At 40.6% G+C, this 13578-nt stretch overlaps 1 protein-coding gene across 1 annotated transcript in view; it reads left to right on the top strand.

The window, feature by feature from the left end:
- Nucleotides 1-13578, top strand: part of coro7 (coronin 7) — a 142599-nt gene that overhangs the window by 5224 nt on the left and 123797 nt on the right. Inside the window, exons 5-7 of the mRNA XM_042504153.1 lie at nt 632-818; nt 3203-3279; nt 9861-9911. Of these exons, the coding sequence (XP_042360087.1) occupies nt 632-818; nt 3203-3279; nt 9861-9911 (315 nt within the window). The remainder of the gene's footprint in view (nt 1-631; nt 819-3202; nt 3280-9860; nt 9912-13578) is intronic.

Genomic DNA, 13578 nt, shown 5'->3' on the forward strand with positions numbered 1-13578 from the left:
TCTTGACAAAAATTCATCATCATCATAAAAGTCAGGTGGGCTGAATCTGCCTCCCAACTTTCTTTAAAGAACTTGGTTATTTTGCTCAATCCATCTCAAAAAGGCAGCCATTGTAAAAGTTAAATCTGCTAAACTGTAGGTTTTAAGTTAACCCTAGATCACAGTTTAAAGTTTTTTGGCAACAGAACTAAATTTAATGTAGGTTTAGAGTAAAAGCTAAACTGAGATTTATGTAGCGCTTTGAATTGAATCTTTCTCAGTTTTAGGATAGTTTTAAAGTTTGGTGCAACAGAATTTAAACTTCTAGAGACTAACACTTCATCTTTGGCTGTGATGCTGCATCTTGACTTGTTTTGTCCCTCCGGTCTGCTCCATCCAGAAGACGAGATGTCCACAATTCTAACTGACTACAGGCAGCTGCTGAGTTACCAGCCTGTCTCGTCTGGTGTGGCTTCAAAAAACAGCTGTCAGAGCCGCAGATCATAACCCTTTTATTTAATGTTCAGAGGAGCAGAAACTTGCTGAGGTTTCAGGATTATTTCCATTTGAGAGGATGGAGAAACGTCTCTGCTGGTGAACTGTAAGCTGCCACTGCACTACTTTATGTCCCTCTGTGTGTATGTGTGTTCAGGTGAAGCTGTGGCGTTTGTGTGATCCAGAGCTGCAGCAGCCCAGCGATCCCGAGCTGACCCTGCGTCCCGCTCAGGGCAGGCTGGAGCTGGTGCTTTTCCACCCCACCTCCTCTGGCTTGCTCGCTGTTGGCGCCACCAAGACCCCCTTGATATGGGACACCAGCCGCCAGGATACACCACTAGCAGGTAGCTACAGGTGGCGATGTGTGCAGCGCATGTACACACGTTTGTGCACACAGTTTATACAGGGTGTCTGCAGGTCATTAAAAAGTATTGAAATTGAAATTTTTAATTTCAGCTTAAAAGTCTTTACATTGTCGTAAATTGGAATTTCTAATTGCAAAGAAACATCTTATTTATCTTCTGCATATTTTAATTGTCAAAATGAGTCAAACTCTTCTGCATGAAGGTCCACATCTCTGATGTTACAAATCTTTAAACCTAAAACTGAGCCTAAAACTGTGTTTTCACTTTACACTTGTACTTAATTGTTTGCAAAATGTCGATAAACGTAACTCGCTCTAATAACCATAATCCTACATACCTCTGCATTGGACCAGATATACAACTTACCTTTATGCTTACCTGCAATGCTTAATTAAGAAAAAGATGATTTGTCAAAAAAATCAGTCTTAAAGCAGCAGTGTGTAAGATTTAGGGGGATTTAGTGGCATCTAGGACTGCAGATTGCGACAAGATGACTCCTCCTCATTGTGTAGGAGAATTTAGACTGGAGCCGAATTATCCACAGAGGTCTCCTCTTCCGCAAAACAAATGGACCAGGTGATCTAAACCCGTAAAAACTCTGAATTTAGCAGTTTCACAATGTTTTAATAGGAGCCAAATTATTCACAAGAGTTCTCTTACACTCCAAAACAAATGAACCAGGAGCATGTTCAATCTCAAAAAATTTTGCAACGTTTTGCTTCGGTTTCCAAATTGAACAATTCTGACAACATTGTCAGAAGTCTAACCCAATCAACAGCAGCGTGTATGTGAATGAATATTACACTTACATGTTTTGTTTAAATTTCCCACTTGCTTTGGTAATGAAAGAGAAAAACATATGTTTTTAATGCCAAAAAAACCCTTTAACCTGAACTGAATTAACCATTGTTGAATTAAAAGTCACTGCGCCTACGTAGCACAACAGGATGTTCGATGCAAATAAACGTTTTGCTGCGTTTTGTGGAGGCTGAACGCAGCCCAGATGATTAAAACCGGTAAAAGCTTTGAATAAAACAATTTCACATTTGAAAAAATCGATGTTTTCCAACCCTCTTGTTGCGGAGGGTCTGCAAACTACTGTGGCTTACACAAAAATGCAAATCTGGAGCCAGTGTTTGGTTTGTCCATTCCGGGCCACTGTAGAAACATGACCGTGAACATGATGATCTCCACAAATGAGGACCTGCCCCAATTGAAATATAAGTTTTCCAAGTAAACATTTATTATATTATGTTCAATTTCTGCCAATATATCTCCCTAAATCCTACACACTGGACCTCTAAATTTGACTTAAAAAACATCTTTAAAAACATTAAATTGAATTATCTGGTATCCTGTCGACACCTTGTTATGTTAAAACACACATCACAACCCAAACTGATTTTGTTTGAAGTCTTTGTCAAACATCATGCACTGTCTGCATTTAACATTTCAGTCTCTGTCAGTAAGTCTTCAATTTTTGTTGTGGCCTGTTTTGTTTCTCTGTGCAACATGAATCTATTTATATTTGGAGTGAAGTGGTTGGTTTCCTTTTCTTCGTCGGGGACTGTCTGACTGACACTGCCTACGTTTTACAGCCCTGTGGCTCTGTCTAAGTGCCGGAGCAGCAGAGGTAAAGTTTTGGTTTGCTGTCCTGGTTCCAGTCTTGCCCCGGACTGGCCTCAGGATGCAGTCACTATCCTCTGGCCTCAATCCCCCCCTCCTCCTCACCCTCCACACACAAAAACACTCCCCCATCACATGACAGCTAGCCTGGCTGCTGCTGCTCACTGCTGATCCAACTTTTCATGAGCTGTACCCCATCACGCTGTCTTTCATCGCCCTCATTCCCCATTCATATGTGGTGAAGGAACAACGTCTGAATGACAAAAAGCTGTATTTGAATGGGTGTGTTTTTTTTAAATTCAGTTCTTGTCAAATGACTTTCTTAACAAGTGCACCTCTCATCTCTTTTCATCTGTTTGGTGTCATATTGAAGCTGAATAATTCACTCAAGCCGTGCTGTGCTCACGTATGGCACCGCAGCCTAATATGTGTCATAATGTCTCTCATGGGTCGTATGACCCATTCTTACATACTCTGTTTTATAGTGTCTTTTCTGAAGTTTATATGCTTGATTTATGGCTTCATCTTTTCCATACACCTCTCCTGCAGTGACATCTCAGATGTTTACTGTCATGTTTTTATTTTGGTCTTGTCTGTATATGTGTTGTCATTCTGTGTTCACAATGTGTGCTCATGTATTCATTTCCCCTTTTTTTTTGTCCCTGTCTATCATGAACACTGTGTTTCTAGCTCTTCCCCTCTCTTACCTCGCTGAATGACAATGTGTGTGTTTACAGTTCTGGAGCAGCACGGTGACCAGCTGCAGAGTCTGAGCTGGAAACAGGATGGTTCCCTGCTGGCGTCCTCCTGCAAGGTGATTACAACTCACACTGCACCACATGTACTCCGCATATTGCAATGGCCTGCATGGCTTTACCTTTGTAAAGCAGCATGAAGAGAAAGTTATACTGTGCTTTATTCACACATGTTCATTCCTGTGTGGTTTACTTGCTGTAGTTGCAGTGAGTGACCACTAGATGCAGCCAGTGGCCCACATTCAGTGCCACATGTTGGAAACTGCTGCTCATTATCTGTTTATATCAAGTTTTTCTTTCCATTTAAAATGTCAACAGGGGTAATGCTCATAAAAAGGGTGCGGATCTCATCACGCATTTGATTAGGAATTAGTGAATATGTCTTTAGAGGGAAAGGAATAAACTTCGAAAGCCCCATGACGTAACAGATAATAGCCAGAGTGTTTTAATGGGTTTGTAATGATGACAAAGAAAGAACTCTTGGCCGCAGTTGATAAAGAGCCTGTGGAAATTTTTCTCGTTGGACTGGAAACTATATTAACTTTTTAATCAGGGCACTAACAAGGGCACAACCTTGTGTGTGAAGGATAAATCTATCATGGCTTTTGTTTTGCCTCGACCCCACCTGACCCCTGAGCCTCTGTATCTCCAGTACACACGTTTGCTCCTTTGAATCCTCCTGTCCTCTGGTGCACATTTACCTAATTGTCAATACCTTTTTAATTAAACAGGTTTTTGAACCAAAACGTATTATTAAAGGTATGTCCCCATCTTAACTCACATTAGGAATAAAACCTATACAGGAAAATTAGAAATACAGCTATGGAGCAGATAGCAAGGAACTGGTTAAAACCTTCTCCACCTTCATTTTACAAGTGGAAGATACTTGTAAACAGCATTTTAGAAATGGAGGGAATAACCTATAGAATGAGAAATCAAATGCAAGAGTATTTGAAACGCTGGGATAAATGAAATACAGATGAAGATCAGAATTAAACAATATTGAAAGATTGAGCCCTGATGGGTTTTGAAGAGCCTTTTTTTCACCTAAGTTGTGTATATGTGTAGGTATATACAGGTATGTAGGTTCATGTATGCATGTGTATATATATATATACTACATATATATGTATATGTGTGTATGCACCATCATACTAACCTACAACATTTTCTTTTTATCCTCTTTTTATTTCCAGTTGTTCTCTTCTTTATGTACTTTTCTACTCACTTACTGTATCGCCTCTTTTTTCCTCACTTTAAGAATAAATAAATACTTCAGGAATGCCAGTATTAACAACAGCATATGTAAACAAATGTAAATTTATGTTAACTGCTGTGTCCTTGCATTTAAGTATATTAAAAGAGGTATGAATAGAAATACCCCCAGTAGTACTGAAACTTACTGAAAATACTGAAAGACTTATTTGTGTGGTTAAGCTTGCAGCCAATCACTGCAAGCGTTCTCTGATTTAATGAGACGTATGATTGGCCCACTACCGCAGCAGCTACAACCCATACAGTCTGAGGTCTGGTGTATTTGACAGAGTTGGCAGTTCAGTGTGCTGACATGCCACCAATATGTTCAAAATTTTGGTTATACTACATGTCTGTGGCATCTGGTGGCATTTTACACAACTAAATCTTTCCATTCAAAGGATGGGTATTGAATTAAGTAGGGAAAAATAGCTATCAAATGAAGACCGCTATTGGTATCGTTATTACTTTAATGGTAGTGGTATTGGTTTTGGTATTGTAATTTCTCAAAAAATAACCTGCGCTACGGGAACAATAGTCGCATGCAGGGAAAAGCTAAGAAGAGAGAAAGTCTCTCAGGGATTTTTATGCATCCATATGGCCCCATTCTCATCTGTGTCATCAGGAAATAATCACACAGCTTGATGGGCTTTCCATTAGGTTGTTAATCTTTTGTGTAGGAGGAGGAAGGAGGGAGGTGGTATGGGTTTATGAGTAGGGGGCAGAGAACGAAGGAATTTATGGGTTGAGCTGGAATTATTTCATGTATATATATTTATAGGAAGAGCTAGAGGCGTTTTCATCAGTGGAGGTTAACACAATTTATTTCTATGCTCCAACTGTGCACAGCAATGAATTTCACTACCGAGTGTCTGCAGGTCCTTAAAAAGTCTTGAATTTGGGGTACCCAATAACTCACCTGTTAGAGCAGATGCCCCATGTATGAAGGCTGTGTCTGAGCACAGCTGCCCAGCAGCCCAGGTTCGGTTCTGGCCTGTAAAATCTTTAAAAAAAAAAAAAGGTCTTAAATAGCTTTTATAAAGTAGGCCTTGAAAGTCATTTAATAGTCTTAAATGTTAATTTGTGGGGTCATAATTACTTTTTGTCAAAATGAGTCAGGCTCTTTTGTGTGAAAGTCGACATCTCTGATGTTACGAAGCTTTGAACCTCACACTGGCTTTGTATTTTAGACCTGCACAGGACCACATATAATCTATACGACTTACTCATGTTGTCAAAAATAAAGTTTTTTCAAAATCAATTCTGAAAAAATTTGAAGCGGTTTCAGTACTCACTTTCTACAGTACTGATACTCTGATACCAGCTGCGCTTTCTGGCTCTTGCTTATTGATAACATTTACTAAAGTCATTCTGCTGTTCTCTGCGACTAACCAGGGAAAAAAAAGGTCTTCGTTGTGATGGTATTTGGGCTATCCCAAATACCATATTTGGAGCTTTGAAGCTTCAGTGATAACTACCAGGGAATATTTGTATGATGTGGTGAGACATGAGGGGTAGTTAACTTGGAACACCACAGATCATGCTGCATCTCCAGATGCAAAGCACGTACTTCACTACAGGCGTCAGATGCGGATAACTGTCCACAGTTTATGTTACATTTTACTTTTTCCTGTCAGACAGTTGTTATATTTATCATTTAATAAAAAGATGTAAATTTAAAGCTCTCAATATTTGGGATATTTTTCCCTGTGGTATTGAAAATCGTGTAGAATATTGATATTTTTTGTTGTAATCGAAGTTAGAAATTCTAATGTTGTTACAACACCACTACTTGATCTTTAATTAGCAATATAAATAAAGGATAATTTGTTAAAAAAATTGTCCATCAAGAGAATAATTAAATTTGAGCATCTGACACCCTGTACACTGTATTTATGTATCCTGAAACCAGCCAGACTGATTGACGGAAAATGAGGCAGTAGCCCCTAGTGTATGCTTTAGACAATGCATGATGAGCATACTTGTGCTTGAGTCTGAACCAACTTTGACACAGATATCCACCACATGTGCGTATTTAACAGGAATGATTGTCAGTCCAGTCCCTGTTGTTTGTCTTTGCTCTGACAAGTAATAAATTAGTCCACCCGTCACAGGCCACCTCCAAATCATGACATTTACGTTGACGGGATAATCATCCCTGTTAGAGCCACCACCCTTACCATCAGCCTCAGAAAAAGAACGAGGCACCTGAAAAGAAAGGGGGAGGGGGGAAATGTGAGCCAAGATCAGAGTCGGAGGGCCTCTGAGGTTCTTGGTGTCATTTAACCTAAAAGGCCCCTTTCAATCTCTCCAATCCAACTTATTAAAGCAAATAGGGCCCGCCAACATGTGGGTCCAATCCCCCGGCCCTCCCATAGGGTAAACATTGGGGCGCAGGGCTAGGGGGGAAGATGAAGGGAAGACCACCACCCCAAAGAACAGGAATCATGACAGGCCTCGTTTGGACCTGGAGAGATGTATATTTATGACACAGTTGGAGGGAGAAAGGCGCCATTCATATTAAGAAAGGCAAATCCATAGGTAGTATGAGCAGAGAGCGTAGGCAGCCTGTGTTTATCTCAATGATGGACGGGATGTGGTGGTATGCTGTTTATAAATGAGGTGTCACTGGATTTATGGTCCGTGGTCCACCTTGAATTTTAAAAGTCACATTTAGCTGAGCTCCGTACCTTATTGCCCCATTGATGAGGAACCTGCAGCGTCAAACTGGCAGTCACAACAGGCTTTGACACCCGTAACCGTGGGAGACTGGGAAGGGGAGACTGGCATCGCAGCGTGTTTGGCGAGTGACGGGAGAGAGCACCCCCCCCGGCTGAAGATTCCCAGCGTCTGTGTGTGTTTTGCATACATGTGAAAGTTTTGTCGCAGTGAAAACTCATTAACAGCAGCTTGAGAATGAGGCTCAGTCACTTTGATTAAACAGCTGCTGTCTCAGCACATAAACACTCACAAATGCACACACGGCTGTTCTGGCCCTCCATCTGTGCATTTATGAGCAGAGGTGGTGATTGTGTGTGTTTATTCGGGTTATTGTCATAGGTTTAAGAGAGAGTGTTTGCTTGTCTGAGTGTGTATGTGTGTGGTTGCTTCGTTGACACATCTGTACGTGAGTCGCCCCTCATCTGTGTGTTTGCACAGCCAGATAGTTTCCTCCCTCATGTTGATATTTGCTCCCAAACACTTATGTTGATATGCCAGTGAGCGAGCTTAATATTGCAAATGTGCTTTATGTTTGTGTATGTGTACAGTAGATATATGTGTGTTTGGTTATTCTAAGCCATGTTTGCAAACGATGGTAGGCTGTAGAGCTCTAACAGTTTTAATCGGCAACTGTTTGGGTAATTAAATAATCTTTTTTCTTTTTTTTTCCCCCAAATGCCAAAAATGTGCAGGTTCCAGCTTCTTTGAAGGGATACTTTTGCAGATAGTATGTGTGTAAATGAACTGTGGTAAACTTCCCTCCGCTTTACCAGTGTTCAGATCTTCATGCTTGTTTCTTATCTCAAATTTTTGCATCATCTGGTGTATTTTTCTCAAGAAGTAGCTAAATACACAGATTGTACTTCCACATTTTCATATGCCCGCTGTCATGGACACAAAGAGTATAAAAGCGGATTAAACTCTCTGTCAAACTTAGACCAAACTCTTTTAGTGATCAAATGTTTTTGTTATTTTCAGTGTGCGTGCAATTCAATGAAAGTATCATTTTAACAATGAAAAATAAAATCTAAGATCTCAGCCTCAAATAAAAGAATAAAAAAGTGCCAGGTTGTATTGCTGCTTTTAATTTTAAAACATACAAAGACCTTTATCTCCACAAATGCCTTTTAGTGTATGAATTCCTCTTTCTTACCATGAAGGGAAAAATAAAAGGATGAGAATCAGAGAGTAATGAAAGATTGTGGAAGATTGCAGAATTTAGATGAATTTAGATCCAAAAAAAGCATCTGCAAAGATTGAGTGTGTGGATGATTTAATTCTGTTTTAATTTGATGCTTCATAGCTCTAGCACCTCAGCTAAGTTTGTATACTGGTTGAGCGTTGTTTATTTCTCAGTTTCATGGAAGGACATTTTTGGAAAGTGAGGACAGTTTGGATGCATCTCACTTCTTCAACTCCAGCGCTGGTTAATGTTCATGTTACACCCTAGATTAGGGTTAGGGCAAAGGGCAGGGGATACATAATGTCAATGAGGGTCCTCACAAAGATAAAGGAGTGTTTGTGTCCTGTGCTGGTACACTCTGAGAAAAGTCAGAGATAGTTTAAGCCACATTTTTGCGGAAGGCGCTTTTGCAACAGGTGGGCTCTCATCCATGGGTCATGTGGTTTGATGGCATGTGTGTCTGTGTGTGTTCTGGCACTGCTCCCTGAGCCTTCAGCTTAGGCCTAGGTCACAGAGGCCTCAAGACAGACATAGCCTTGGGGCATCATATTCGTGGGTGGGCTACACAAACACACAGATAGAGCGGGAGAAAGGGCACATTAAGAAACCCTTCTGTTTCCCATTCAAGCCAATAAACGGCAAATGAATCCCCTCTTGGATTGCTGTGGAGAGCAGGATGAAGAGAAGCTGGAGTTCACAATAATGGGATAAAATACTGTGTTTGTGTTGTGCATGACCAAATGTTGCATGGTGCTTGACTGTGTCATTGTCAGCCTCTTGATTCCCTCTGACGTGTATATCGTGGTTTAGTCTAAGCCCCTATACTTATTACCTGCTATCAGCCCGGTATGTCTGCTGTGATCACAGTCACACAGCAGTATTGAGTGACACCGCTGCAGACACGCATGTCCCGGTCACAGCCTGATCCCATTAGGGCCCATTTCCTCTCAATCATGCAGAAGGCTGTCTGATTGGCTGCCTTGATTGATGCCAAATGCGTGTTTGGGCTGGCCCGGGTCAGCGCACATGAGGCTTTGGAGAGGTCACTGGATTGCATTTGCCGACGATGAATCAGTCAGATCACGCTGATAAATGAGGAAACTTCAGAGAGCTTGTGTTATTCTTTAACTGAATTATTCTGAGGTGGAGAGACTCTCTTATTAATGTTTTTTAATATGCAGCTTTCATATTTCAGTTTTCCATTTTAGTGTCTGTGAAAAAACTACAGCTGACTGATGAGCCTTTTTATATTCCCCCTTTCTTTGTGAGAACGTTAACTCTTGACCTTGCACACACTCTTTGACCTCCTTTGCACTTCTAAATTATACTGCCTGTTTAATGTGTCTAATACAACAATTCTGCAATAAATCCTACTATCATGAGGGATATGATGTTCAGTGTTTGTTGTTTAAAGATATGTTGATTCACCTGTATGATGGTTGTATTTTTATGTATTTATTAAAATATCTTTCATCCATTTAGGACAAGATGCTCCGAGTGTTTGACCCCAGAGCCCACCTGACACCTGTTCAGGTAAGTCCCCTAATAAAGGCCTCATAACACTAAAAAAAACACCCAGCCATTACTATTAGGAAACACAATAACTCTTTATAGAGTACAAACAGAGCCTCGTATAGCCCTTTTTAAAGGAGACCTGTTATGCGTTTCCTTATTTTCAATCATATATATATATATATATATCAAAATATAATGTTACAATGTCTGATGTTCATAATGAACGAGGCCAAAGTTTCCTGTAATGAGGTCACCATATGTAGAAGTAATTCCTGTGAGCAAAAACCTCAAGCCTCAAACTGTTCTGAAAACTGTAACATTTTTTTCTTCTTTTGTGACAAGCCACTGCAAGTGTTTACATTACATACACTGCTACATGTAGTTACATGCTAATATCAGTAACATCACATGCAATCTTGGTTGTGGTTTTTGTTAATCTCTCCCCAATTACGGATCATATTCCTGCTGGAGCATGTCCCATTGTGAAGTTTTATTTAAACAGTTTTGATAGGAGAAAGTGCAGCTATGGGCAAGGCAGCTTTAATTGTAGAGCACATTTCATGCAACAGAACAATTCAAAGTGCTTACAGAGCAATAAAATATAAAACATATTAATCGATAGAGACTTATAATAAAAGAATAAAGGGAAAAGCTGTAAAAGTTAAAATTAATTACTACATGATATACAATTTTAAAAAGACCATTAAAAGTAGCATAAGAGCAGACAAGAGGTGCAAACATAAAAAGATTATTTAGAATTTATGTAAAATAAAGTTTGAAAAGACATTGGCAGTCTTTACCAGGTGGAGTAAGCAGTGTAAAAAAGGAATGTTTTTTAGTTTTGACTTAAAGTGGTCCAATGAAGTCCAGGCTTGTCTAACATCATCTGGGAGGTTATTTCGGGTTTGTGCTTTATGATAACAAAACATGGCTTCACCATGTTAGTTATGTTTCAGGGTGGAAGTAGCTGCTATACTCTGTGTTATCATTCCCTGGCTGCAGGTACACTGGTACATGTAGCTGCTTGCTGACATTAGCAAAAATCTGCAATCTTGGTTGCAGATGTTGTTAATTTCTCCCCAATTTTTGATCATAATCCTGCTGGAACATCAATGCTTGTGAAGAATTTGGTTTTGAAGCTTTTATTGGTGATGTTTTACGTGCTGCTACACTCCAATACAGTCAAGTCCCCAGCTGCAATCATGGTGCACAAACTCCAAGATACAGCGGACCCAGAAACGCTGATCAATCAGAGTAAACCGGGCTTTTTTGGGAGGGGAGCTTAAAGAGACAGCTGCTAAAACGGAGCATTTCAGACTGACTTTTTATACAGGTGTTCCAGCTTTGATGAACTTTTAGGAAAATTAAATCTTTTTTTTTTAATTATAAAGCATGTTAACATGTTGCAGCAGAAACCCAAAATACAAGTATGAACCTCAAAATAAGCACTAGAAGGGGCGCCTAGTGGCTCAGTGGATAGAGCGGCGCCCTATGTGCAGAGGCTGTGTCCTTGCTGCAGCGGCCGCAGGTTCGAGTCCGGCCTTGGCCCTTTGCTGCATGTCTCCCCCTCTCTCTCTACCCCTTTCATGCTCACACTGTCCTATCGATTAAAGGCAATAAAAGCCCCCCCCCAAAAAAAAAAAAGCGCTAGAAGTGGTTCCCATGGTCACAAAAATTCTGGAAAAGTTAAAAATATACATAATCTTTTGGAATATTTTCGAACATGTATTGAATGCATGTATTGAAAAGAATTAAACGCATATAGACTTCTCAAAATTATAACGCAAACGCTCGTCACATTGCACTGATGGAGTCTCTGCTCTGGTCTGTTGGCACATGCAGCTCGTATTGGGCAGAAATGTCAAATGAGGAAGTAACGTTAATAATCACTAATAAAAATACCAGGGAAGTGCACTGTTCAATAATGTATGGCATTATTGCTACATAGCTTGGCCTTTTTTACTTTACAAAAATTATGGAGTTGGGATTAAATATTACGGAAATATTACGGGGTAAACTAGCCCCTGTCACTGCACTGCCATTCACTACATGTATATTTTTTAAAACTGCATTGAATGATAAACATGTTGACACTAACCCAGCTCACCACTGGCCACTCTGTGATTCATCTACTATTGATTTATGGATGTGCTACACAAGCTGCAGTCGCTCCTCTCATCTTCCCACGGGTACCCATCCCACACTAAACTAGTACGACCATGAACCTCTCCACTCTCACCGCTCTATCCTTCCCTCATTTGAAATCTCACGCAAGTGACATCCAGTCCGGAGCCACTAGGACTGCAGTCACAACCAGCAGCAATGAGGAAGTGAAAGTGTTTGTGTGTTGAGGGAAGATGAAGATATAAAGGGGGCCGCAGCGAGTGTTGTGAGAGGCCGGTCAGTCTAAAGCAAATATTCTCACACTTTTCACTGTTGGACCTCCCAGGGTGTTTTAATTACCGAGATGCGTGGTGTGCCTGTGGGCAGTGGACTCTCTCATTGGTAAATACGAGGAATCCTGCAAAAACACTACGTGCCGTAGCAGATTAGATTTTAGACCGCAGAAATACCTGGAAGGCACATCACCCTGTATGGAAGTCAGAAGGAGGATGAGTGTGTGTGTGTGTGTGTGTGTGTTGTTCAGTATGTGACTTTGACACCTTCGTGAAAGGCGTACTGTTTCAGAGGTATGTGATGTCATTGAGTCTGACAGAGAGACAGCAGTAGAAAAAAAGGCACATGTGGATTCTTTTCTTCGTGGCACACTTGTTGAACTGTACGCCTTCACAACACAGAGTGCGAGTGTGGTGCATGTGCGTCTGTGTTTGCTTTAGTAACATGAGCTGAGTCGGCTGGCTCCTCTCCAGTGTTTGAACCTGGATGTTTACATCAGGTGTGTCGGTGTTGAGGTCTTTTTTAACACACTGCTTTTCAGCATGCTGTTTGAATTTTCTCCATTGCAAAGGCTCTCTGTTTCCATCTCACCAGACGCGCATTGTGGACATTATGCACAGCTTTCCAGCAGCACTCCAAATCACTTGAATAAATTCTGTCCCAGGTCCTTGGCGACTCTGCATACTCTGTATAACAAATTGAAGTAATTCAAATAAAATGACTCTAAAGTTGGATGTAAATCACTTTGTGCAGCCAAAGGGTCTCATTAGTTTAGATTGAATCACTGCTGGGTAGTCTGTCTGTCTGAAACAGCGTCTCTAGTAAGAGTCCAGTGGTTACTGGTGGTGGGGATGAGCTGTTGGGACATTCCAGTCAAGTCTATGGCATTTTTGACTTCATTAAATCGTTGTCAGTGGTGAGCAGCAAACTGTATGGGGGGAAAAAGAGATGATAAACATGTGATAAAGGTCTTAAGGCAGATTTGAACCCAGACTTTTGTTCAGAGTTTCTGTTTTTTGGTATGTGCTTAAATCCAACTCCTGGATGCAAATTTGCATTCCCAAAGGTGCATGCATGCCCTGCTCTTCCTCTGACTGGCTTGTACTCATTCCCTTCATTGGTAGGGTTGGTTAAGGCCCAGACACACAAACCAATACAATAATGATGCAATTAAAAACATTTTAAAGAGAGACACGCAAACCAAATATTAAAAAACTAGCCGTAATTAAACTGACTGTTGCCTCGTCTTCGTGGACCTGCGTCTGAGCAAAAAAGTTCCACTTGAACA

Source organism: Plectropomus leopardus, chromosome 17 (genome assembly GCF_008729295.1).
Source record: "Plectropomus leopardus isolate mb chromosome 17, YSFRI_Pleo_2.0, whole genome shotgun sequence".
NCBI classification, from domain to species: domain Eukaryota; kingdom Metazoa; phylum Chordata; class Actinopteri; order Perciformes; family Serranidae; genus Plectropomus; species Plectropomus leopardus.